Source organism: Nyctibius grandis, chromosome 8 (assembly GCF_013368605.1).
Source record: "Nyctibius grandis isolate bNycGra1 chromosome 8, bNycGra1.pri, whole genome shotgun sequence".
NCBI classification, from domain to species: domain Eukaryota; kingdom Metazoa; phylum Chordata; class Aves; order Nyctibiiformes; family Nyctibiidae; genus Nyctibius; species Nyctibius grandis.
The window spans coordinates 12,543,949-12,570,477 of record NC_090665.1 but is presented as its reverse complement, the minus strand read 5'-3'; the positions used below and the strand labels follow the sequence as shown (position 1 = coordinate 12,570,477).

At 50.8% G+C, this 26,529-nt stretch overlaps 1 protein-coding gene across 1 annotated transcript in view; it reads left to right on the top strand.

Annotated features, from left to right (window-relative positions):
* Positions 1 to 20,649, top strand: part of P3H2 (prolyl 3-hydroxylase 2) — a 76,102-nt gene extending 55,453 nt beyond the window's left edge. The window contains exons 2-15 of the mRNA XM_068406186.1: positions 3,014 to 3,160; positions 4,099 to 4,288; positions 7,068 to 7,199; positions 8,371 to 8,513; positions 9,984 to 10,073; positions 10,572 to 10,612; positions 11,066 to 11,160; positions 14,029 to 14,156; positions 14,757 to 14,852; positions 14,941 to 15,091; positions 15,612 to 15,729; positions 16,240 to 16,315; positions 17,223 to 17,363; positions 18,346 to 20,649. Of these exons, the coding sequence (XP_068262287.1) occupies positions 3,014 to 3,160; positions 4,099 to 4,288; positions 7,068 to 7,199; positions 8,371 to 8,513; positions 9,984 to 10,073; positions 10,572 to 10,612; positions 11,066 to 11,160; positions 14,029 to 14,156; positions 14,757 to 14,852; positions 14,941 to 15,091; positions 15,612 to 15,729; positions 16,240 to 16,315; positions 17,223 to 17,363; positions 18,346 to 18,438 (1,641 nt within the window). The 3' untranslated portion in view covers positions 18,439 to 20,649. The remainder of the gene's footprint in view (positions 1 to 3,013; positions 3,161 to 4,098; positions 4,289 to 7,067; positions 7,200 to 8,370; positions 8,514 to 9,983; positions 10,074 to 10,571; positions 10,613 to 11,065; positions 11,161 to 14,028; positions 14,157 to 14,756; positions 14,853 to 14,940; positions 15,092 to 15,611; positions 15,730 to 16,239; positions 16,316 to 17,222; positions 17,364 to 18,345) is intronic.
* Positions 20,650 to 26,529: the final 5,880 nt, after the last annotated feature.

Below are 26,529 nucleotides of genomic sequence, written 5' to 3'. Positions count from 1 at the left end.
GAGTGATGTCCTTAGGAAAATTCCAAGCGAAGGACTGGAATAGATCTTGTTTTTGCAGTAAAAGCTGGCTTCCCTGCATACGTTGTCAGCACAGAGATAATCTTGAAAAACTTCTGAAGTTTACACAAGGCAAATTTCTTGCGTTTCTGTGGGCATTGCAGCACAGTGGTGCTTTGGTGTTCAAAGGGCAGATCTGGGGAGCGGGCTGAGAAGCTGTCTGACCGGAGCTTTCATCTTGCTTTCAGAGGTATTCACGCGTGTCTCTTCATGCAGCTCTGCCCTGGCCTTTCTGGGAACTGGACAAGCAATTCTGGCTGTGCTGGAGCAGCGGAGCAGCCGAGGGGGTTTAGGAGAGTGCCAGCCCGGCCTGGGTCTGGCCCCGCAGCGATTGCTGGGCTTTTCCTCCAAAAGGTCTTCATGTATTGGGGCGTCTGCTTTCAAAACATCTCCATGCTCCAGCGAGCAACGTGAGAGTGTGTCCGGAACAGCTCATCTCATATAAAAGTGCCAATTTCACAAATCCCCTGGTAGATTTGGGTGTCTGCTCCCATGCAATGTCTCCCTCTCAGAATCACCCAGGCATCCCTGACAAGCTCAGTCAGTGGTTTCCAACAGCCGTGATGTCTCCAGTTGCCACCAGTTTGACTCATGGTAACCTTCTTGTTTTCTCTGCAGACTGTGTTTGCACTCAACCTAATCTAAACAGCCCAGTGCTGGGCGCTTCCTTGGGGGATTCGATGTGTGCCAGGAGGCTCGATGTGTGTCCTGCTGTGCTCCACATCTTCCCTGCTTCCTTCGCCTTTAAGCTGGACTCCCAATCACTGTCATCTATCTCCTTTTTTTCATGCAAAACTTGTTTTCAGCAGCTTGCTGCACTTTCTAATTCCACCTTGTTTTGTGGAAAAGCCAAAGGAAACCTGTTACAGTACTTTTTTTAATATTTACCATTTGGAAATTGTGTTTGAGAGTGGAGATGCAAAGGGCACCGGCTGCTTCCTTGGCAGCCAAAACATGCATGTCTTCACCCTGTATTTTCCTGAGTCTTGCCAAGCTTTACATGCAGAATGAAAGGAGGCATCATTCTGCCAGTTAAACAGGTGGGGTATTTTATTAACACTGGCAGGCAGCTGTGCTTTCCAAATAGGAGCAGATTTGCCAAGTGATTTGGTGTGGGCTCGGTGCTTCCAGGGGACTCTCGTTGTCCAGCCGAATCAAACCTGTCGCTCATGCCCCACTCCAGCTATTCCTGCTCAGACCAGCGTTCGGCATAAAAAAGGATGTTTTGCTGTGTTCTTGCTGCGGCCAAGTGCCCTGAGCAAATCCTTTACATTTTTTCTCTTAGTATTTCACCACAAAGCTTTCACAAGCTGCACATGCAAAATTGCCATAGGATATACATACACGAGGCCATCCCTCAAGGAGAAGGCCCCATGGTTTCACCCAGATGTCAATCCCACTTGGTTCAATGGGAGTTCATGTGTTTTCGGATGTGTATTTTAATTTTAAAGATGGTTGCAAACACTTCTGCGGAGGTAACAAGCAACCTGCTGACAAGGTGGCTGCTCAGACAATTGACAGTTCAGCCACATCTCTGAAGATAATCATTTGTCAGAGATGAAACTAGTTATTACATGCCTGGCTTGTGGTGAGTGTTTTTATGCCTTCTCTGAGCCCCTGAGAAATGCAGGGTGCTAGGCAGTTCACGGGGGCTCACTGAAAGAGGTTTTGGGTGTCTCTCATGGCTTGGCTGGAAGGCAAGCTATAGTTGATGCTCATTAAGTGCATGCAAGTATTAATGCAGTGTTAAGGAGCTCCAAGGAAGCTGCCATTGTCTCCTGGGGATGAGCAGGGTCTTGAGGGCAGCCTCACCTCACCTCACACAGCCTCTCTGCCCTGCTTCAGGTGTAGGATAACAGGGTGTGAAGCTCATGCTTCTCTGCAGGTCTCTTTCAGTTCTCATCATTTTGCTGGTCAGGTTGTCTGGTTGGTAAGTGTGCAGGTTTCTGCAGGTGAGCTGCTGTGCCATGATGGCAGCACAGCATAGATGTGCCTCAGGAGGACCCTAGCAGCAGTGGCACAGGATTTGGTGTGGGTTTTGCTATCAAGGAGAACACATGGACACAGCCTTGCCAGGGCGAGTATTAGCCTGGTCCTGGCTAACAAGCTTGGATGAACCTGCTCAGACTGCAGACGTATCCCGGGGGCCTGACTCGGCACCTTGCTGGCACTCAGGGGTGCTGGCTTTCTTTCAGGAGCAAGTGAATTAGCCATGGAAGTGGCCTCTCCTGCTAGGTCATGCAGATGTTTCACCTGAACAGCTGTGCTGTTCCCTGCGCTCCCGGCAGCTGCTGTGGGTGTGTTTAACACTAGCACTTCTGTTTGTTTATGAGGCTTTCCCCAGGGTGAAACTAATGTCTGGTCTCAGTTCTGAATCTCTAAATCCAAAGTAACTTGATATACCAAGATAAAGTCCTCTTTATATCTCTGCCACTATCAGCAGAGTCTGGCCTTTTGCAGCTATACACAGCTGAGCTTAATAAATGGTCCCAAGTTTACAAGTAGAACCCCTTAGCCTGGACTTAGCTCAGCCTCCGAGGCTTGTAGAGAGAGCAGTCCCAGCAGCTGCTTTACCCTCCTCTCTCCGTCTCATATCTCATGAGAGCATCTCTCCACCTGGGACTGTGCAAGGGGTTGGAGTAGCTGAGTTCACAGGATGTGCAGCTGGAAAATAGGCTGGACCCCATCACTGATAGACCACATTGCAGACAGCTAAGTGACCTGTCTGGCTCTCAGGAGCTCCAGCTCTTCCGATTTCCTTTGCACTGGGCTTTCCTCTCAGTTCAGCTGTTTTCTTTAGCCTCTGTGTTCAGATTTTCCTTGGTTATCCCATCATTGCCCAGTCCAGTAGTGTTGAAAGGGTGTCAGAGGTGTAGGTGTCAGAGGGTGCAGCATAAACTGTTGTGTTCACTGTCGTACATTAACAACTCAGTTGATCTTTTTTGTCTTGTTACAGCTAAACAAGCTGGAGGAGGCAGCAAATGCAGCTCACACCTTCTTCATGGCAAACCCTGAGCACATGGAGATACAGCAGGACATCGAGAACTACAAGACCACGGCAGGGAAGGTCAGCTTGATTGACCGAGAGGCCAGGCAGCACATGGTGAGTCTGAGCTAAAGAGGTGCCTGAGTTAAATGTCAGGCAGTCTGGAGAGAGGAGATTTAGGAGGCCAAAACAGCACCATCTATGAATGGGGAGATTCTTGCAGAGGTCTGTATTACAATACAGCAAAACAAGTTCTTCCTTTCAGAGCTCTCCTTTAAGGCAAGCCAGCTCCTGCTTTTTCAAGGCACTCTCTGTTCTTTGTTTGATGGCTACATCGCCAACACGGTCCCTCTCTTCAGGGAACTCTGTGGACATCCATGGCTATGAACACGCACCAGCAGGCAGCTTTGATGGATGCCTCTATGGGCACTGATGGACAGATCTTCGCTTATGTGTGTTTCTTTTGAGCTGGGTTCTCCCACCTGGGCAGGGTACATGCACATGAGTCACTGTACTGGTGAGGGTGCAGGCTGGCAGGCAGGAGAGCAACAGCTCTTTCCACCTCCCCAAAGTGAAAGGCCAACACCAATGACAGGGCCACCCCCAACTTTCTGATTACACAAGACACAAGGAAGCAGGAGTGGCCATTTGGTGTAGTTAATGGAGGTTCTAAGACAGATCTGCCTGGGTCAAGTGCAGCCTTTTCCCTTGGCATTCAGTGTAGTTATTGTGTAGGAGGCTTGAAACAAAGAAAAGGAGTGGGTTTTCACATAATGCGTAATCCAGCAGTGGCACTGAGGATGCCCTAATTATTGGAGGAGTTCAGAAGAGCATTTAGGCTGGTTTATGAGGTTTCACTGGTGCAAAAGTCCATTGATGGCTTAAACATGGTTTGGTACAATCACTTACACTTGGTACGTACCTGAGGAGATCATTCTGTCCCTGACTGCTTGTACCTTCTTCCGAAAAGCACCTGCAGCTGCCAAGGGCAGGATGCTGTGGTCTGAGCAGCGTCACCCACTCATGTTCTTGTCATCTGCCTACCTGCTTTGCAGGAGGACTACAGTGCCGGAGTAAGGCACTACGACAAAGAGGAGTACGAGCTGGCCATTGACTTCTTGGAGCGTGCTTTGAAAGGGTACTACTCTGAGGATGAAGATTGCCAGATCATGTGTGAGGGACCACAGAGATTTGAGGAACACGAGTACCTGGAATATAAGGCTGGCCTCTATGAAGCTATTGCAGGTGAGATCTTTTTGTACCTTTAGAGTTCTCACCCTTGGCCCTGAAATGTTTTTAACTATTGAGTTCAGGCTTTTGGCTGGATTTGGTGAAGTATCTTCCCTTCCATCACTGCTACTGGTGAGTAACGCTGCAGGAGGCACTTGTAAGGCCAGAAGATGCGAATTCAGAAGACAGGGAAGTAGAACATCTCATTTTGATCCTGAATAGAAGCTGGGCTGGAAGAATTGCATTTCCAGATGTGTGGAGCATTTGCAGCTTTCTGTAAGAGCTGGAAGTATAGGTGCTTTAACATAAACTGCCTCAGTTTTCCCTGTCCACAGTCTCACATACCTCACTGGAATCTGGACATCGCTGGCCCCTGTTTGTATTTTCTGTTTTTCAGTGCCTATGAAGAGAGCAGCAGAGTCCTCTTGGCCGTGCTCCAGATGGCCAGGAAAATTGCCAAAAAGGCTCAGAACATAGATTTCCTCCCTGTCCAAAGGGATGGATTTGTCATTAGCAGAGGCCCACCTAATTATGATCTTGACTGGAATCTCTGGAGAGAATCGAACATGGCTACGTAATCTTCAGATTTGCATGTGTGGCTCTGAGCCAGAGAGGATTAAAATGGTTCATTCTCAGTAGAAATGAGATTACATTTAATTAGTCGTAAGGGAAAGAAGAGCAATAAATTAAGGTTTGTTTGGTGACAGAAATCTTATTTATCTGCTTATGGTCTTGGAATTGCATCAAGCTCTGGAGTTTTGCTTCTTGTGTGGAAAATACTTGACTCAGATGCAGATTGTTTTTTGTTTTTGTATAATTCTGTTTGTGTCGAGACAGGAAATCTAATTGAAACAACCAAGACAAGAAACCACCAACATACCGGACGGGAAGCTGCCTTTGTTGGGTTTATTTACCCATGCAAAAAATATGAGAAGTGTTGTAAGGGCTGACTTGGTACTGCTATGACTGTCAGCTGATCATGCCCGCTTTTAAAGCCATGACCAGGACACCAAGGGCCGTATCAAGCCCTCCAAGAAGGCAGCCTTCAGTGACAAAGGAAACCCACCTTCCTTCTCACTGAAAGCTGTTGCTCATCGAGCAGGTTTTGGTCTCTGTTAAACTGTTTCTGTACTGTGCAAGTTGAGTGCAGCTCCAGCAAGCAGAGAAGGTGTTTCTGTGCTGGACCATGCAGAGCGCAGACATGATCATGGTGTGGTGGACATCAACCCAGCACATCACCTGTGAGTGAGAACTAGTCAGATAGTCACTGCAAACACTGTGATGGCCACTTATGCCTGGGAATACAAACCCCAGGGCCATTCAGGCACCCAAAGAAACAGGAAAGGGAGGGCACATGGAGGGAAATGAGATACATAATGCACCTGCTTTCCTATAGGAAATGGAGTGGTTCGTTGCAGGACAGCATAATCCAGCATTTATGCCTGGGTCCATGGTGCTCAGCCCCAGACATTTCAGCAGGGAGTGGGAATGCTAAGACACCAAGAAAAGAGGGTTGAAGTTTCTTCAAAACTCATTTCTTTTTCCAGTCCTAGGCTGGTTTGCTGCTGCATGGGGTTGAAACGCTCTCACCTCTCCACCCCAGGGACAGATGCATTTCAACGAATTGATTCCAGTCTATATAGCGTGATTCTAGGGCACCTTGACAGTACCAAGAAAAAGCAGTCCTTCTCGGTGATGGATTATTCCAGGTCTAGGATGCTTAAATAGGTTTAAATTACAACAAAATTATTTATGTCCTTTTCCTTCTTGCTTTCCTTAATGTAATACCCTGGATGTGTATGGTAAATCAGATAACTACTCAGACTACCTGCTCAGAGCAAATGGGGACTATTTTGAGTTTCCACTTGATTTCATCACAAATTCCTCAGGCTGTTTTTTTGGCAGCTCTGAGAAATGCTTTGGTAGCTGAGCACATGTTTTTTTTTCAAGCCTGTGTTTGTTTCTTAAGGTTTTTAATGGTGTACAGAGACAAAGCAAGTAAGTAGATTTGTAAGTACATTGCAGCAAGGGCTCCAAACTGGAATCAGATGTCAGCGTTGGCTTTGAAATTGTACAGCTGATACAATGCCTATATTGTGGACTCCCACCAATTAAGAAACCTTGCTAATGGCAGATGTTTACCAAGTGTTTGCATTTCCCTGGGAGATACCTCATCTCTGAGAAGCAGCAAACATGGGGATTTTGCTGCGAATATTAGCACCTTAGTTATGCAGTGCAGGCACCTTGCTTGACCGTGCTTGGAATGTACGCCAACCCCTCTCGTCTAAACCTCCCCGTGCCCTCAGGAGCTTTCTTGCTGCAGAAAGGAGAGGATTAAAGATGAGCTGTAGGGAGGGAGCGTGGAGGTGGCTTTTATGTGGCAGCACATGTGGCCTCCCTGTCTTCATGTCTCCACTTGCTTTGTGGGTGTCCTCGCCTTTGGCTTGGCTCTTGGGGTTGAGGAGCTGCCTGCCACCTGCATGTCCCTGTGCCCATCCGGCTTTCCTGGGCAGAAGCAGCAGCTCCTGGCACGCAAAAGAGATGCTCAAGCTCCCTCTACAGTTGACAGAAGGAGAAAGACATTTCTCAAGGGGGGCAGAAATGTGACTGCAACTCTCCATTGGCCTTGGGAAGGATTCTGAGCTCTTTCTCTAGGTGCACAGTAGCCTGCTGGACCAGAGCGGCATGAGTAGCATGTCCTTCAGTTGGGGAGATTTAACCTCTGTGTATCCTCATCTCAGCACCATCACCATCCTTCTCAGTTCAGACCGTCTTCTCCTTCTTTTCTTGGCAGATCACTACATGCAAGTCCTGGCTTGCAAACACGACTGTGTCCGAGAACTCGCCACGCGTTCAGGCCGTATCTCGCCCATTGAAAATTTCCTTCCCCTCCACTACGACTACTTGCAGTTCGCCTATTACAGAGGTAAAGGCTGCCTTCCTGTTCCTCATAGCGCTTGCTGAGTTTTGTTACATTTTGTGAAAGTCTGAATTGCTCCATGTGGAAATCAGGATATTTCCCCATGATATCTGTGCCATAGTGATGCAGTGGCATGGTCTGAAAGAGTCAGGAAGCAAAGGACATTGGCATTTGTCTCTTCAAAAGTCCTTTTCCTTTCAGGTTGACTGAAATGCAATTAAGTATTTTTGTAAAAGTGTTTTAAATCATCAGTCAGGTTTTAAAAGCCCAACCTTTAGCTTAAACGTTATTATTCTTTAAATAAGTCATGCTTTTTCAGGGTCCTTTCATTTGCCTTTTGATATTAAAGTTCTGGGGATTTATATGTTTCACATTTTCTAAAAACAATTGATACATTTTCTCAGTTAATATAGAATAGATATGCAAGTTAGCCCAAGCTTATCCCAAGATGCCAATTTTTGCTAATTACCAAATATTTTAAGATTCACGGTAAAGCTGCAGGAGTTAGCAACATTGCAAAATATCAGGAGTTGGCAGTGCTGTAAGATATTGCCAGTTGTGTGGTCCTATATGGTATTTTATTATGTTCTGTTACATAGAAGAAAATTCAGGCAGAATTTTGCTATCTCAGGCTTGTGCTAAGAGCTCTTTCCTGAAAAGGGCAGAATGTGGGAGGGTCAAAATTGCTCCTCAAACCTAAAGCTTCTTCATTCATCAATGCAATGGGAAGAAAGCTGGAGGAGTCAGCAGTGTTTCGTGCATAGGCTTTTTATTCCTCTGCCCAGTTAGAGCTTTAATGTGGTGGGTAAAACCCCCAGAGCCATAAGAGATGCTGCACAGAGAAAGGCAGTTTGCTTCCGGACAGCATCTATGTCCTGCCCATCCAGTTGGATCCAATTTGGATACCATCTGACCTGTGCATGACCGCAGAGAAGTCGTGTCTCTGTGCCTCAGTTTCCCTGCCGGTGAAATGGAGGGGTTAAGACAAAATTGCATCAAAAGAGCCTTGTAAAGTGCTGGGCTCACCCTTCAGCTGATGGAGAGCTCAGGCTGTGCCCTCCCTCTCTGCAGGCTCCCCTCCTCAGCTCTGTCCACTGTGCTCTGTGTGAGCCCTGGCACCGCTGACGGGGCTGTACCCCCCACTGCCCCCCCTGACGACTGTTGTGTTGCCTCCCAGTTGGTGACTACATAAAAGCCCTGGAGTGTGCCAAGTCCTACCTCCTCTTCCACCCAGACGATGAAGATGTCTTGGAGAACGCAGGCTATTATGAGGGCCTCTTGGAAGGCACGATGGATCCAGACACCGTCAAACCCAGAAAGGTGAGAGTGAGTGTCACCTAATAGCCCTTGGTGGAAGGCTTTAACAAAAGCATCAGCTGGAAATAAAATCAGCTCGACATTTTTCCCACAGTGGGACCACTTTGAAACAGATGTGGAGATGCTGGACTAGCTGACGATGCTAATTGTCATGGTGCAAGTCCAGAGTCACTGGTGTGGGGGAGAAGCTGGAGGGCAGGATCTTCTTTAAATGGGACTTCAGCTTAGCAGAGCCCAAGCAAGGGGAGGGAGGGCAATGACCAAGTGCCTCAACAACATAAACCCTCCTCTGGTTCAGTGCTCCAGAGGAGACGCGGGGGAGGAATGCAATGAAGCACTGAGCAGAGGGAAACCTCTGTTAAGAGAAGGCTGAGAAATATTTTTCCCCAGGGGAGGTTGGGATGTCAGCATTACCCTCAAGTCACTGAGCCTGGAGTTCAGCGCTCAGCCTGTTCTGTGGGGAGTAGCTTTGCTATCTCAGGGTTAGGCTGGGGTCAAACAACCAAACAGCGTGTGTTCAGTCACCTGGTGGGACAGGCTTCCTCTCTGGTCCAGGCAGCCTTTATCTGCGGCCCTGGGGGGTCCTTTCTCACAGTGCAGGAGAGGAGAAGTTCCTCCCCTCCCATGACAGCCCTGCTGAGGCTCGTTCTTCTTGTGCTATAAGCAGAGGGTAGGCAGGAATTAGATTTTCCATTCCCTTGGGAATTCCTTGATTTCCAGGAAAATCAAGGTGAATTTGGTAAAATGCTAAACAAGAAAAGGGAAATCATAAGAAGAAAACAAGAACAATTATCATTTCTCCTCACAAAGTGAATCTAGGAAAAAAACCTGAAGTTGGCAAACACATTTGTTTCTGGTTTTGTGAAGTTTTCTGTCAAAAAAAAATAATTATTTTTTGCTTTGCAAAGTAATTTTCTGGAAGAAAACCCAGTGTTTTGTTAACAAATTTTTCATTCAAAAAAAAGCCCTCTGATGGATGATTTCCAGCTGGCAGTTCTTTGTGGTCCCTGTCCGAGCACCCTGAGTGCATCCCCAGCTGCGATGCTGCAGCCCACCCACTGCAGGGTTGTGGGCTGCGCGTTGCACGTGGGGAACCGAGGCACAGCCCAACCAGGGTCCCTGTTCCGCCAGCCTGAACCTGCCTCCCGTTCTGCAGCTGGGGCTTCTCTGGCCAGCCTCTTGCCTAGATATTTAGAGGCTTTCCAAGGTGCTCAGCTCTCTTTGCCAGCTATGGACATGTATGTGGGGGATTCAGGCTTCCCGAATGAGCTGCTGAACACCTCCCCTTCTGTAATGTAGTGAGTGGCTCAGCCCTGTGTCCAACGTTGCTCTAAGGCATCACTGAAGCATCCCTTGCTCCATAGGAGTCTGCAGTGTTGGGTGAAGAGCAAACCCCTCTTGAAGCAGAGGTGCATTGCCTGTGTCCTGTGAAAGCTATGTGTGCAACTAGTCCCCTTTTCCTCTTATTTTCAGGAAGCAAAAACGCTGCTGCGGCGCCATAAGCTGGAGTCTCACCTCTTGCAGGTGGCTGCGGCCGGCCTCGGATACACCTACACGGAGCCGGTAATGCCTGGGTCTGCTATGGCGAGGACCTTTAGGAGTTCACAGCTATAGCACCAGCTTTCCCCCTTCCCTCTCCTATAAAGTGAGTCCTGTGTAGGTGACTCAGGAACTGGGTCTTGGCCTGGTTTGTTCCCTGTGAGAAAATGGTGATGGCAAAGCAAGGAATGCAGCTGTTCCTGGGGTGAAGGAGAAGCAGACGCAGCCTCGTCCAGCTCTCCTGCTGTGGTGTCTGGCTGTGTCCCAGCCACTGCCGTGGTGGTGAGGTGGGACAGAGAAGGCTGGGCAAGCTGGGCTCCCTCTGTACTTGTCATATGATGCCAGTTTGGGTTGGGGTTACATTTTCAATTTGGTGACCCCAGGCATTTGCCCAAAGTTGTGTGGGATGGATCCATATCAGAGAGGCTGGCTGATGGCCCCAGCCGTGAGGCAGAGCAGGTAGCTCCCTGGCTTCATCTGGAGCATTAAATTAAGAAGGACAACCTCTCTCTTTTCCCACAGAACTACTGGAACCGGTACGGTGCCCGCCAGGATGAGCACAGGTGAGCCACCACCCACCCCAGCTGAGCCTGCGGCTTCACCAGTCCCTACAGTGGGGTGAAGGGGATGTGCCCATGATGGAGTACCAGCCTGCACACCATAATGGTAGAATTAGGGCCCATTGCCCCTTACCATTGCAAACACTCTCACAAGCACCTTATTTTAGCTGAGTGCCTCAAAACCAGCGATGGTCTTGAGGGAACTTGGTCAATAAGGCAAGTGGTGCTGTTCAGGTTTGTCGGTGTCTGTGCTTTGATGGTGGAAACTGTTGTGCCCATTACCAGAAAAAACACCTTTTGCCACAGGACAGGGTGAGGTCTTCTACTTGTATGGTTGAGAGATTTGTACAAAGTACCAATTTTTATTGGTTTCTGAAGGGTGCAAAACAGCACAATTCCCAGAACTGGAAACCTGTGGCCAAAGTCATGATGTTCCTCTCCTCTCTTGCTCCTCAGTGTCCCATCAAGTATTAGCAGTGAACCAGAGGATGGGCCCCGGCTATCCCTGACAAAGAAACCCATGCCAAAACCAGATCGAGAGTTGAAGGAGGGTAAGTCTGATGAAGATGTTTCAACAAAATCAGAAGGTTTTTTTCCTATTGCTAGAGACTGCAGACTGCAAAGGCTGGCCGCTGAGCAATGAGGGCCCATCCTATCTGAGGGGGTTGAAGTTTTTTTTAAGAGACAGGGAAGTCGTTGATGCTGCCACAGCATTTCTGGGTCTGTGGATCCCACCAGCACTGCTCTACTCTTGGACTTGTTTTTCCCACCTGCCGAGCTGCTCAGTACAGAGCCCTGAGATGTGGACCTGGGAGGCTGTGGGGAAGGTGGCACCAGCCTTTCCCCCAGGTGCTTCTAAGATTAAAATGTTCCCTGTTGCCCAGGCTGCATAAGGATGGATGCTGGAGGCATTAGGTTTGGGGAACTCCAGTCCTGATGCTTTGCTAAATGTGCTGGATCACACCATATTAACAACCATTTCTGTTTGCAGACTGACTTGTGATTTCATGTCTTGGCTTACATCAAATCAGTTGGTTTTAAGGCCTGTCGGCAGACGTTTCAACTGATTTAAGCACATTTTCGGCAACCACAGAAAATACCATAACATCTTCTACTAGAGACAAGATTTCCTTCATAACAATTTTGAAAAACTGTATTGTAGCCTAATACCAAAGCATGCTCCTCGCTGCAGAACAACGGGATCTCAAGCCAGGAGGTGTCTCGTGTCTCTACTGGGCCAGTTCCACAGCAGCAGGCAGTTAAACCTCCCTGTAATGCAATGGATGGTTGCGCTTTTTGGGGAATTTCACAGCTTTCCATGGCCCAAGTTGTCTCCAGCTGCTCAGTGTCGTGTTCAAAGTATTGTTACCCCTTCTCTAGCCATACATAAAATAGGCGAATACCACAGGAAGATCCTGAAGAGCTTGCTTAAGCCAAGAGCTGGTTGATTTATATTTGTTGGCCTGTTTGCCTTCTATAGCCAAGTAATTTCAGTGTGTCTTTCTCTGTTTTTTCTTCTCTCTATGCTTTTATTCTGGTTTAGTTGCAGAACGTTTTCAAGTTTACAAAGAAAACTGAAACCATTCAAAAAGAAAATGGGATTTTTGTCCATGCAGCTGCTTCCTTTCTCTCTGTTGTTTTTTTTTCTTTCTCTCTTTTCACTTGGAAAAAGAAGAGAAAAGGCCAAAAGATAAAAAGAAAAGTCCATTTTAACTTTGTACTCCTCTACTTCTCTCCTTCTCCCCTTCCTCCTTTCCACCAATTCCTTCACTCCCCAAAGTCTAAAGAATTCCCCAGTTTCTTTGGGGTGTTTTTCACAGAGCATACACACAGGAAACAGGTCTCTCTGCTGGTGCTTAGAGGCGGTGGGGGCGAGGAAGGCAGCCAGGAGCGTGCTGCCGGTGTGGGACAAGGGTTCAGTGTTCACGGCACAGGGCAGCCCCCACTAGTTCCCTGGGAGGAACAGAAGAAACTGGGGAGGTGGTGAGTGATGCCTTCCAGGTTCATCCCTCACGTGCCTACGGCTGGGGAAGAGCAACATCCGAGCTGGAAAAATCAGCCCTGAGTTGGAGCATGCCAGGAGTTTGGATTTCAAAGTCCTGGTTTTGATCCAATTGCATTTATAATAAATGCTATTAATGCGCAACAAGAACAGCAAAGGGAACACGAGGAACGTCCCATCTTTTCCATTTCCAAGAAACTTAACTCTTCAGAAATAAAGTCATGGGCTAATGGCAGGGCTCTGCCCTCAGGGTTATGTGTCCTCCATAGGCCAAGGAGACCTTCCAAAAACACACAGTGTGCCTCAACAGTCAGGAAAAGTAGTAATTACCAAAGCAGTGTAACAGAGAAGTTTCCTTCTTCCACATGGTGAGAGGAGCTCTGCGGCTCTGGTTCCTCTGTTCTATTGCGGCTCTGTGACAACAGATAATTTTTCCCACAATTTAGATGCATTTCACCTTCCTCCTGGAAAACATCTGGTTTAGGTTTTTATTGTTGATATTTCTTTCATTCTCTCTCTCTCTGAGGAGGTGAGGGGAAGAGGCTTCAGAAGATGGTGATTTAGTGGCCTCACCATGTTTTTCTGATCAGGCAAATTTGATGGGGATGGATCCAAACTTTTTGTAAAGAGCTAACCTCTCTCTTCTCCTTGCCCGTTGGCTCAGAATGTGGCAAGGCTCAGTCGCCCCGCACCAGACAGTGTGCAAACCCAGCCACGGTTGTATTCCCAGCCCAGGGATGCTACCTGGGACCTCCAAAATGCAGCCAAGCCTTTGGCTTCAGGCAGGCAGAGAGAGGCAGCTCGGAGGCAGGGAGCAAAGGACAGTAGGGACAGCCATGGCAGCTCCTCTGCGGAGGAGTATCGTCCTCAGGGTCCTCTGGCTTGCCCACTCCCAGCCCCCCTTCTTGGTGGAGATCAAGCAATGCTTGCTGCACGCTCAGCACCGCATTATTTTTTCTATGTGTGTAAAAGACAAAAAAACCCCTGATGACAATTGCAGAGCGTGGCTTTGCATGCTGAGCTGGCAAGATCCACACAGTGCAAATGCAATGGAAACTTATGGCCTCCGCTGATGCTGGCTGCTGGACAGGAGAGCCAAGTTAGCCAGTGTCTGTGTCTCTCATCGTGTCCCATCGGGTTTTGGCATTTTCAAGCTGTGGTCCCTGCATTTGCAAGGCAGCTAATGAGAAGGTGGAAAATGCTGATGCTCTTGCAGCAAATTGATTTCATCTCCAGGTGTTTCCATTGCTTCTGTTCCTTTTGTTGCTGATGTGAGACCAAACTCTGCTCTCTGCTGTGAAGCTCTTTCCCTGGCAGGAGACCCAGGTGACTTCAGCTGGCCCTCAGCCATGGTACAAGATGTCAACGAGGCCAGGGCATGTTCAGCAGGGTTGTTTTGTGTCTCTGTTTCCATCAGGAGGTCCGCTTCTCTACAGCGACGTGAAGTTTGTCTACAACTCGCAGCAGCTGAATGGCACCCAGCGAGTACTGCTGGATAACGTCATCTCGGAGGACCAGTGCCGAGAGCTTCACAGGGTGGCCAGTGTGAGTAGGCAATGCCCCTGGTGGGGACGTGACTGCCACCTGGGCTGAGAGCCTGATGCTCTCCCCAGCATCTGACTTGTGAGGCTGAATGTGCGTGATCAGCCCCTGGAGAGGCTCTGGGTTCATGCCTCACTCTTGAGTATTGCAGCTGATGCCAGGATGCCCATGGAGCGCAGTCAGACGCTTATCCCCATAACGCGCCCATAACTGCAGCACAGGAGCTGCTGCTCCATCTTGGGCCGTCACAGAAACATGCTGCAAGACAAAGCCCGTACAGAAATAGCTCTTTGCTGCATGTTATACACAACCCCAAAGGGTGCTCATCCACAGGCCTGGTTGAGCCTTCTCATTCATTGTCATCTGAGCCTGGGAAGGGGTTGAGGGTGCCTGAATATCCCCAGTCAGGAGGTGGGTGGCTGTTTTCCAGCATCTCAGAATGGACCGTGTTCATGGAGAGCTGCAGTGCCTTCCCACCCAACTCACCTATCCTGGTGAACGCAGCCCTGGGGAACTTGGGGAAGAGAGTGCCAGGTGCTTCCGTTGCAGCTCCCCCATCTCCCGGGCAACCAGTTCACCCTCACCTGTGTTCATGTCTTTCAGGGGATCATGTTGGCTGGAGACGGTTACAGGGGCAAAACCTCCCCGCACACCCCGAATGAGAGATTTGAAGGAGCCACTGTCCTCAAAGCCCTCAAGGTACATCTCCTTCCCTCCTCCTCTCCCAGGCCCTCCCTCCCAGCCGACATGCAGTGCTGACCCTCTCTTGCCCCTTTTCCTTGCCCAGTATGGCTACGAGGGCCGCGTCCCGCTGAAGAGCGCCCGGCTCTTCTACGACATCAGCGAGAAGGCTCGCAGGATCGTCGAGTCCTACTTCATGCTGAACTCCACGCTCTACTTCTCCTATACCCACCTGGTGTGCCGCACCGCCCTCTCTGGTGAGGGCTCGGGGGGCTGGCGGTGGGGCAGGGCTGGGAGGGCAGGAGGGGTTCAGCTCCCCAGGGGGGGTTTATGAGTGGGGGACCCAAGCCTGAGTAGCTCTGTTTTGTCTGATGCTTAAACTGGTGGCTGAGGGCTGAGCAAAGTCACCATCTCCACAGCAGCAAAGGGTGGGCACTGCTGTCCTAAAGAAGGTAATTTCTGGGGTGTCTCTTGTTTTTCATGTCTCCAACTCTTCCTCTTTTCTCCTCCCTTACCTTCTCTCACTGTCCCTTCTCCTTTCCACCCCCCCAGCTCTCTATCTCGCTTCTCTGCAGTAAGGAACAAGCAGAGCTGTGCAGATCTGAGTTCTCAGATGTTGCCTTTTCTCCCCAGCCTTTCCTTTCCTCCTCTCACCTGTGAACACCACCCGGAGTGGGGTCAGGGCAGGCTCCCCACCGTGATGGACCCCACAGAGCATGGCATTTCCATCTCATCCACCCCTTCTCCTTCCCCCTTCCTCCACATGGTCCTGCCTAGGCCAGCAGGAGAGGAGGAACGACCTGAGCCACCCCATCCACGCTGACAACTGCCTCTTGGACCCCGAGGCCAACGAGTGCTGGAAGGAGCCTCCTGCCTACACCTTTCGGGATTACAGGTAGGAAAGAAGGGGGGGTGTTGCTGCTGGGACCATCCTCAAGGCAGGGCATCCTGCTCCACAGGCTGTAAGCCCTGAAGCTGGTATATCCCAGCCATGGCAGAAGTGAGATGCAGCAGGTAGTTTCTGATGACAGCAAGCATCATGGCTAATCTTCAAGCCAGGATTTAACTGTAATGGCTCTGTGATATTTTAGGGTCGGGAGATTCCAGCTGTGGCCCACAGGGCTGTGTCTCTGGTGCAAAATGGGAGGGTGAGAGCTGGTGGGACCCAGGGGACGTTTTGAGAATTGTTCCCTAGCCAAGGAGAGATCTGCTGGTTCTCAGCTGTGGCTCTAATGTGGGGGCACTTTGGGTGGCCCTGACTGGCCTCACAGCAGGATCTCCCCTGCCCGGCAGCCCCCACACCTGCGTCTCAGTGGAGCAATGCAGGATCTGCCCCGGAGGTGGAGGTCAGCCCCGAGCCATCCCTGCTGCTCCCCTCACAGGGGTCTCCCGTTTCCTCCCCCAGTGCTCTCCTGTACATGAACGCAGATTTCGAAGGAGGCGAGTTCATTTTCACGGAGATGGATGCCAAAACTGTGACGGTAAGTCAGTGCTGTGAACCAAATGCCGTTCCTCAGCAGCCCGTGCTGGGGCTCTGGGCTTCCCCAGGCACCCTGTGGCTCCTACCTTGCAACGAGGCCACACAAAATCCTGCTGGCAGAGGTGCACAGACCTTCTGTGCCCTCCCCAGAGGCTGTGCCCAGCAGGAAACCTGCAGGTCAGAGGGATGGCTGAGAGTCGTCCCTGCCTGGAGGACCGCTGAGCTCCCACCCCATCTCGTGGCCAAACATGAAGCAGTGCCTCTGTACATATGCAGTGTCCGGCCCAGAGCAGGTCATCATGGTGGACATCAGTCCTTGAGAGGGATGGGGCTCAGGCACAAGCCCCCACCTCTGCATGGGGTAGTTTGGGAGGCTGGGCGCCCTCTGTATGGTTGGACAGAGCATCTGGGCACCATACTGGGGCTCTAAAGTCCAGTAGATGCTGGAGGGTAGATTGCATCTACCTAAGACCAGTGCCAGAGGGTTGATTTGGTTGGCACTTCTGCCCCGAGGCCCTGCAAGATACCTGTTGTGGACTCAGCTGAGAGAAAAAAGGCATTTCACAGCCTGTGCCAGGGTTAGCCTGAACCTCCCTGGAGCTCTGCTGTGGCCCTCTTATACCACAGGTGGTCACGTGCAGGTTTTCCAAGGATTCTGTGCCACTATATCTCCTTTCTGCATGATGGCTGCACAGCAGGACCAAGCCTTACACCTCTCTTTTACCCCACACATTTTTACAGCCATGCCCAGAGCTCTGCATGTCCTCCAGAGAAGCTCACTGGGTCCTGGGGTGATGCAGAGAGATGGCAGTAAGATCCCAGGCCCTGGACCATGATGAGCCCAGACGTGGCCAGTGCATGCAGCCATGCTGCTCCTTGCCACCCTGATGTCACCTGTTTTCCCACAGGCCTCCATCAAGCCCAAGTGCGGGCGAATGATCAGCTTCTCGTCGGGCGGCGAGAACCCCCACGGGGTGAAGGCGGTTACCAAAGGCCAGAGGTGTGCTGTGGCTCTCTGGTTCACCTTGGACCCGCTTTACAGAGAGCTGGTGAGTCCCTCCATCATGATGTGAGGGAATCTAGGGGGTAACCAGCATCCTGGAGGAACCTGGACCATCTTCAGCCTCCAGCCCCAGCACATCTATTTTCCCCACATCACACCCTGCCACAGGAGCATTCCCATCTGCTTCACCACAGGGACATAAGCTGGTGGCCCCAAGACCAAACAGTTTTCCCTGCCAGCCGTGCTCCTGGGCACCCATGGGGTGTGGGGCCAGGCTGGGGTGCTGGGCTAGGGTGCGGGAGGGCTCTGCAGGGCTGGGCTGGCCATTTCTGACACCTAGTGGCAATAACCTGATGAACGGGGAAGTCCTCCGCAGCCATCCGCAGCGGCTCAGAGGCCAGTGATGTGCTGCTGCTGCCAGGTCCTCAGAAGCCGTTTGGCAGCCTGAAGTCCATGGTCTGGGCACCCGGATGCCTTGGGAGATGTGGGTTGTGGTGCCTTTCAACAGGCAACCTCCAAGCAAAGCAGGGAGAGAGCAAAACCCTTGTGCCTTTGCCTTGTGAAACAGGTGGGTTGTGAGGTTGTGGGAGCAGCGTGTTTTCAGACAGGCACTTTACTGTCTCTCTGCTTTTTGGCACTAGCTGAAATTCCTCCGTGATGGGTGCATGTATTGTAGGAGATCAGCCCTGCCCAGGGAGCTGGAAATCCACGTCAAGCAGAGGGGACAGGAGGAGGGTATGCTGTGGCAGTGGCTGCCAGTGAAGTGTGACAAGGGAACAGCAATACATCAGCCCTGCCCCAACCATTGCACCCCGGGGGGGGTATTGAGGTGCAAATCGATTTGTTTAATTTTGCCCAGCAAATCCCCAGCTCAAGTCCCAGGCTGTCCCCTGTCCTCTCAGCTACACTGCTGGTCCTTGGATGAACTGCTTGCTGTGGGTCCTCCCAGCAGACTGAGCCACACTGAATAAGCTGAGAGCAGGCACTGGAGCTCTGCTGTTACAGTTTCTTCCCTTCCCCACTTGCAGGAGCGAATCCAGGCAGATGAAGTGATCGCGATGTTGGACCAGGAGCATCTAGGACCCAGCGAAATGAACATCAATCCAAAGGATGAGCTATGAAATAGGCCAAAGACTTTTTCTATTAAATATTTATTTAATATTGTTAATCTTATTAGAACCCTTCTATTTTTGTACAGAGTTGCTGTATAAATTAACAGGTTAATATGATTGTGGAGTTTCAGGAGTGCCTCTTCTGTGTTTAGCACAGCTCTTGTTGGCACCCCTCATCTCTGTGCCAGCATCTCCTGCTGTGACTGACTTTGCCTCTGGGATTCCCTGTCCTTCCCTAACACTTCTCAGGACTTATTCAGGCCCACTGTACCCCTTTGGAGAAGCCCTTTTTTTCTTCCTCAGCCAGAAATAGCTCCTTCGCTTTAGCCTCTGCTAGAGAAATGTCTCAGGTGTGATAATAGACCAGTCTTCCTGCCTCTGCTAGGTGCTGGCTGAAGACTGGGGCAGTGCTGACTTGGGGGAAGCTGGAGCACAAGTCAGTTATTTCCATCTCAAGAGCCTTTCACCATTTGAAATATGCTTTTTAGGGAAAAAAAACAAAGGAAAACCCAGGATCTCCATATCTCTCTGTAGCCATGCAAAGCTGGTGTTAGGTCATTAATTCTGAGCAGAGCTTCCGGAAATCACCTGCTGGGCAGGGGCATGAGCTGTGCACAGGCAAGAAGGGGTTTGATTTGCAGCTGATTGGTGAAATAGCATCTGTTACTCATGGTCAGTCCCTGCTCTTGTTAATGGCCTGGGATGCATGAAAGAAACTGCTACACATCGCAACCTTTGAGCTTCCAGCCCAGTGCTGCTGCTGGTACAACCCAAGGTTAGAAATCATCATTTCCAGGTCCATGTTGGAAAGCAGCTGAAAGGCTCAGGGGTGTTACAGTGCCATGGTGTTGGGTAATCATGGTGCAGCTTTGTACTCTGGATGTCCTGGCTGCATCCTCCCATCCTGAAAGTGCAGGAGCAGCAGATGTTCATGGTGTGGTTGCATCTGTTTCCTCAGAGCATTTCTGACCCGGTCTGGGGGCGTTGCAGTGAAAGCACATGCTGCTTATCACAAGAGATTTACTATGCCAGTAACTGTTGCTAAGCTAGGAAATCATCCCTCTCCCACCATTAAATTAACTAACTCCTGTGTGTGGGATCAGAGCAGCCCCTACCTCAGTCAGAGTGATCACTGAAGTGACAGAACTGCCCACATCCCAGATGTAGGGACAGCTTTTATTTTGACCCAACAGCTGCTTTTGCTGCTAGAAAGCAGTTCCTAAAAGGCAGGTTGCAGCTATCTGTACTGTTGAATTTACTGCAAGGCTGCTGTCTCTCCAGAAAGCACTGCAGGGATCTTGGCTGGAGTTTGCATCCCTGAGCAGCTTTGCTCAGCTCCCTGCTGCACTGGCACTTTCTCAGTCCTTTTCTGCTCCCCTCTGCCAGCTTTGGCATTTCCAAGACTTAAAATCTGCAATAGGGAATTCTCTTTTCTCTGTGCTCATGCAGCTTGTGCCTACCCACATCTTCCAGGCTCAGCAGCAGCCTCTTCTCATCCAGTCACTGGCTGCAAAGGCCATAAACAAGGATGATCCTTCTGTAGACACCTCCTCAAAAGCTGGCCCTGGGCAAGATGAAGGGGAACTCAATGCATCTGGAAAAACAAATGCCCAGACTGTGAAGGGAGCACCATTACTACCTAGAAAATGATGGAAGGGTAATTTGCTGCACCACCTCCAATGTGGATTCTGCAGGGGAGAAAGCTTTTGTGTGTTTCTGAGCCACCAGCATAGCTTGCTTTTGGAGATTACCTCCCATCCTCATAGACTGTTGAATATATTCGTTGTGTTGGCTACCCAAAGGACTGCCCACAGGTCTCTGCTTTCAGAGACCCTTCCCTGCTAAAATGCCTCCTCCGTAAATGCTTAATCCCTTTTTTTTTTAAAATACCCAGAGGAAAAGCTGGAGAGAAGAAGGGGTGGGCAGCTGGAGAGCTGAAACACCAGTTGTGTAGTCCCCCCATCTGCACCATACTATTGCATCCGAGGCTTGACTCCTACGTGCTGCACCTTCATCATGAGTTTGTGCTGCCATCCCCCTGACAACCACACCTGCCTGAGCGCATCCTGCAGAGCTGCCCCCTCCAAGCCGCTCGGTGCAGACCCTGCCCTCCCCAGATCCCACCAGCTGGTCCTTCTGTGGGGAGGGAGGGGGCGAAGGGGGCATCGCAGGTCGTGGTTTGTTTGCTGCTGCGGTGGTTAGCCAGAGCTATGTCTAAAACCAGGGGAAATAAACTAAACACAACATCTGAGCCCATCTTTGTCTTTCTTTAGCCAAATATTAGAAGGGGAGACTGGGGGGTATGCGGTTTGTCTCAGGATGGTGCCTCTCCCTTTGGGGTTATCTGCCCTAGTCCCTGGAGCACACGCACACATCCCCTGTACTGGAGGAGCGTCAGAGACACCAATGTGGGCAGGATTAAGCAAAGTTGTGTGTGCATTTGTCCATCTCCTTTGCTCTGCATCCTAATAACTGATGCACCATTGGCACACTTCAGGCAATTTGGAGAGCAGGAGGAGGGTGTCGCAGCCCCTGTGGCTGCTGGGGTGTGCACCAGGCTGGGGAGGGAAGCGGGGCGCTGGCCGGCTCACAGAATCACAGAATCAATCAGGTTGGAAGAGACCTCTGGGATCATCGAGTCCAACCATTGCCCTGACACCACCATGTCAACTAGACCATGGCACTAAGTGCCATGTCCAGTCTTTGCTCCTGGTGAACCAACAGCTTTGGTGGAGAACAGTGGAGCAGCCTCAGAAGGATGCAACATTTCGGGACTCAATTGCAAACACGAACCTCAAATCCCCAGGAAGGGGAAAGACTCAGTGCTCACCGCGCTGCTCTGCCGCCGAGACCTGCCCCTGCCTGAGGTCCATGCCAGGCTGAAGCCAGGAAACAGGAATGCAGTGAATCAAAGGCACTTTTCCTGTTTGTTTGTTTTTCCAACTCTCTGCTCTGGCAAAGTCTAGCTCAGAAGTGGATTTGTATTTCTGCTGCAACAGCAGAGGTGGTTGCCAAGTTCACTGGCACACTGTAGCCTCGCAGGAGCAAGTTACAGAGCACTTTGGGGCATGCACCAAAATACAATGTAGGGATTTGGGTCTCTTTTGTATCCAAGTGGGATGGGTTGTCACCAAGGTGGCTTGGCCTCTGAGAAATGAAATTTAACTCTTAGATTTGATTTAGGGGCCTGGCACCTGCCAGGGCTGTCAGGGTCATGTCCAAACTGCCCTCAGGGCACCCTCATCCCTGAAAAGAGAAAGCTAACAACAAAACCCAAATGTATACACTCCTCCTTGGTCAAATATGCCCCAGGTACAACCTGGTGCACTAACATTTTTGTTTCCTGCTACATTGGCTCATGTTGGTTATTCCCCTCTTGCCCTGTGAGTCTGGTGATTGTTGCTTTCCCAAAGCCCCAACATGAAGCAGCTCCCCACGGAGGCAGTGCCCAAGGTCCCACCACTGAGAGTAAAGCTGATGTGCAGTTCAGAGCAAGCTTCATGGCTCCTGGGCCAGCTCTGAGCTCCTCTAGCCAAGGCTTGGCCTCCGAAGGGGAACACAACCTACTTACATGTTGGCCATTTGTTTTCCGTGCCCTGGTTCTCTCACCGGCAATGGGAGCGGTTTGGAGATGGAGATGCTTGAACCGTGTCTTAGTTCCTTGTTAACTCTGCCATGCCCCTCCTAATACTAATAATATATGCAGAGTGGGATTAGTAGGCTTGATTTATGACATTCAATGAGAAATAAAGAAAACAACTCATAAAGGAAACGTAATAGAATTTAAAAGTATTTAAAACAACAACTGAATTGTCCGTGTATGTCTGTGTTCGTGCACTTGGGTGCGGCCGTTGCTCTGAAGTGAAGCCCTGCGTGGTGTTACTCAATGCCAGGGGATCTTTACTAGCAAGGAGCTTTGTTTTTATTTTGACATTCAAGTGGGCCTGAGCCAAGTTTGGTCGCCCCTTGCACAAGGCTGCTGCCAGGGGTAGCGGGGGGGCTGGAGGAGCCCAGTCTGTGCCACAGGCACGCCTTCAGCAACGGGGAGTTGGTAATGTTTCAAGAAAAAGTACAGATGAAATGGATGCCTTCATTAAGGAGAAGGTGAGTCATTGCACTTCGCAGTCGAAGATGCAGCAGCAGAGCTGGCGGCAGCGAGGACTCGGAGGTGTGGGGAGCAGCGGCTAGCAGTGGTCACGGTAGCCCAACAACACACCTGATGCCTTATGCAGGAGGTAGGAGCATGGAAAACACCTTGTACAAGCAAAGAACCACCATCGGGGGCCAGCAGAAAGTCTGAGGCTGAGCCCCTTCAGGCTGTAAATGCCTTACTGCAAGTGGCTGCTGGAAGTTTCCCTCCAGCCAAAAGCTCACCCCTGAAACCTCACCTGAAGTTCAGACTTGCGGGTATTTACAAATTCCTGAATTCGCAGTTGAAGCTGGAATACCTATAGCTCTGTATGTCCCGTGGCTACAGAGTCTAATAAAACCTGGGCATGTCCGTAGGCATTAGCCTGTGAGACTTTTTGAGGCGTTAATTTTAAGCAACTGAACCTCCCCAGTATCGCTGTGGAGGCTTAGGGCCATGTGGACAAGTCAGTCTCCAGCAGCTCCTCTGGATGATGACTGATCCCCATTGATTCTAAGCTGGGGCATGATAAGCTTATAAAATGTGGTGTATTTGGACCTTTTGTATGTCCCCTTTATTTCCCAGGAGCTAGACTGAGAGCCCAAAATACAGCAGCTTGATGACCCTCGGAGACCCAGCAACAAGCCCTGCAAGCAACCAGCCTGGCTGAAGACCCTCTTCTGCTGCCACTTCATCCCACCCCACAGCTGCATCCCTCTTGCCATCTCCTCACCCTGCTGCTCGTTCTCTGCCCTGCTGATGGACAATTTGTGTGGCACCATCCCCATCAGCTGCTGCACATAAGGTTGGCCAGTCCCTGTGCAAGGGTCTCCCCTCCTTGGAGGCAGCTGCTGCTGCTAGTCGGTGGTGGGAGCAGAGCCTGGACTGGTTTGTCAGCTTGGCATTACAGCTGCTGGCTGCCTGCAAGCTGCAGTGATTTGGCCAGGGGAGAGATGTGAGCAGAGGATGGAGATGGAGTTTGCACTGAGCAGTGCTCAGCCCTCCTGGTTAAACCTGAGCAGAGCCAAGCTGAGCACTCACAGGCAGCCAAACATCTTTCCATGAAAACCTGTCATTAAAAAAAAAAAGTTGTTTCCTCCTGTCCACACCCTTGCCCAACCTGGGGGAAAAAAGAACAAAACAGCTGTCTCTAATAGTGCTGGCAGTGAGATAAAAATGGGTTAGTCCTGCTTTGGGGAAGAACTATATTAAAAAAGGAAAGCAGCATGCATGTCTTGTTTCCACAACTGCTCCTACACCCACACCCCACCACAAGAGCCACCTTTTCCTGCGGGAAATGTTGCTGCTGTCTGTGCATCGAGGTACGACCCTGTCTGTGTCCCACGACACTATGCTCTTCCCCAGGTGAGGATGGGCACATATGTATGTGTGTGCTTCTCCTCCCACCGTCCCATTTACGCAGTGGGCACCCAAGCCCAGTGTAAAAGTGCCTTGGCGCCAGCAACAGCACCAGCACCCCAGAACCAAGGGAGTGCAGCCATGCACGAGGCCAGATCCTGCACCGTTGTTCACCCCGGGCGCAGCCCTGCCTTCACGTTGGGCCTGGGGGGCCCGTGTGGATGGGTGCAATAGATGCCACTGAGAATGGCAGGGCCCCCATGTCCTCCCGGAGCACAGTGTAGTGTGCGTGGGTCACTCGTCCGTCCCCAGAGCATGCACCGCACCAGCAAACTGCTGTCTCCACAGGTCTAGTGGATGCCACAGACAGCCCAGCATTACTTTTATCTTGTTCTAAACACATGGTGAAAGTTGGCACCGAGTTTGTTTCCTTCTCATTTAGCAAAACTTTTGTTAAGCGATTAAAAAAAAAAAAAATTTAAAAAACCATAAATGTCAACATGTCCCAACCCCCTGGCCACCATCCAACCCTGCCAAAAATAAGCCCAGCACACTACAGGAACTTAAGAAAACAAAACAGGGAACTCCGAGAGCTGCCTGGCCACCCTCACCTTGCCTCTGGGGCATGGCAGAGAGCCGGTGAGCCGCAGGGGTCGGGGCGCAGCCTTGGTCCGGCTGGGCGGCAGCGGGCAGCGCGCAGGGCTGCGGCAGGAGGTCATGGGTGCGGGCACCCGCAGTGCATGCTGCGGCAGGAGCAGGCAGTGGGAGGGCCCCGTGGGCAAACGGAGCCAGGCTGGCGAGTGGACACGCTTGGCAAAGGAGCAAGTCAACTAATGAGCGTTTCCAGGGGTGGTTTGGATAACGAGAGTGGCAGTTCTAGTAGGTATTTCCTGAGGTTGAGCAGGGCAGGGCAGGGGGAATTAATATGAGCTCAGTTTAGCTTCTACCCCTCCTTTATTTATAATGAGATTAACAGCAGAGATGTTAGCAGCACCATCAGTCTGCTGCCACGATGGGGTGAGCCGATAAACAGCTCTGGCGCTGCCTCACATGCAAGTCCAACGGCTCCAGCACATGGGGAAAAACACTGACAAAAACACCCCTTTTATCACACATGGCTTTTTTGTGATGGCCTTAGGGTGGCTTTGCTCCCAAGTTCAGGGGAAACCTGTTGCGTTGGGCTGGCCCAGCTGCTCCCGGCAGAGCCAGGAGTGTGGCTGACCAGCATCACCATCCCCTCCTTGCAGCGTTCTTTCACCCAACGCCAGCTGAAAGCACTGGGCTAAAGGCTGGTCCCTGCTTTGTCAGTGAGAAATGAGGCCACCACTTGCCACCAATGTGCTTTGGGCAGCTCCATGCAAGAAATGAAAACGGTTGGTTTGACTGCAACGAGGCAGAAGCTGGCAAGAAGTGTGAGTGCCCTGCAAGGCACCTCCCAGCTGCTCACAGTGCTCTAACTGGACCGTAGCAAAGGTGGAGAACGAACTCTCTTACGATCCCCTTCATAGAGAGGCGAATGTGGACCCCCTGGCAAATTTTGCAAGGATCTTTGTCATGCCTTTGAAAAGCCTGTTCAGGGCAAACCCAGAGCCACCTCTGAGAGTACGTAGCTCTAGCAGGGGAGTTTTGACCGGAAAACCACTGGAACAAAAGCCCCATATTTTAAAAGCCTCATATTAGTCACAGTAGTTGGATACTCATAAGACAAGTGTGCCCATGCAGGGCAGGGGCCTCGGGTGCTGTGGGGTATCTTGGCACCAGGCTCATCCCTGCAGTGCTCTCTGCAGTGGCTGGGCACAGCCGAGGTGATGCCCAAGCCTGACATCCCCTTCACCACATCATTAGTCACTGGTCGCATTACCCCATGCCAGGATGCCCATGAAAACCATCTGTGGTGACATGCATTTATGCATGAAGCCCTTCTCCTGGAGCCCCATCAACGTGTGCCCATGGCCCAGGGATGGCCATGCACTGTGGGGGGCAGCTGCCTGGTCCTGGGGGATTGTGGGGAGCTGGTCCCACCACTGCACAGGGAAAAAAACAACCCACCAGTATCTTAAAACCAGTTTGCTGCCCCCAGGCACCTGGGGGTTGTTTGTTCATCTCCATTTGTTTCGACACCTCGTGTGAGAGGCTGGGAGCTGGCATTCACTGCTCAAGTGGTGCCAGCTCCGAGATTGTTTTGTTTGATTTGCTGGCCAAATTGGGTGGATGGGTGGAGACTCAATTTTCCCCTTTATTTTTGTTTTCAAAAAACCCTTCTGGCCCTGGGTGAGGCAGAAGGAGCTGAGTAGTTTCAGGTCTGTCTTCTCTGTGACAGTTACCTGCCTACAGAGGCGGGGCCACAGCCTGGCTCCTCGAAGCAGAGGAGCTGGGTGTGGGGGAACGGGCTTGCTGGCAGGGTGGGGAAAGCCCTCAGCCCCCTCACACAGCATTTTTTTAATTTCTCTCCCTCCTGGCTCAAACACACTGGAAACAGCTCTGGTGCGAGCATATCCTTCCTTGCTCTGCGCAACGGGTCAAAGGAAAAGGAGGTCTTTAATATGGGCAGCCTGTGACATTGGGAGAGGATGAGGCAGGCTGTGAGCTCCTTGCCAGCCCAGGAGTGATCA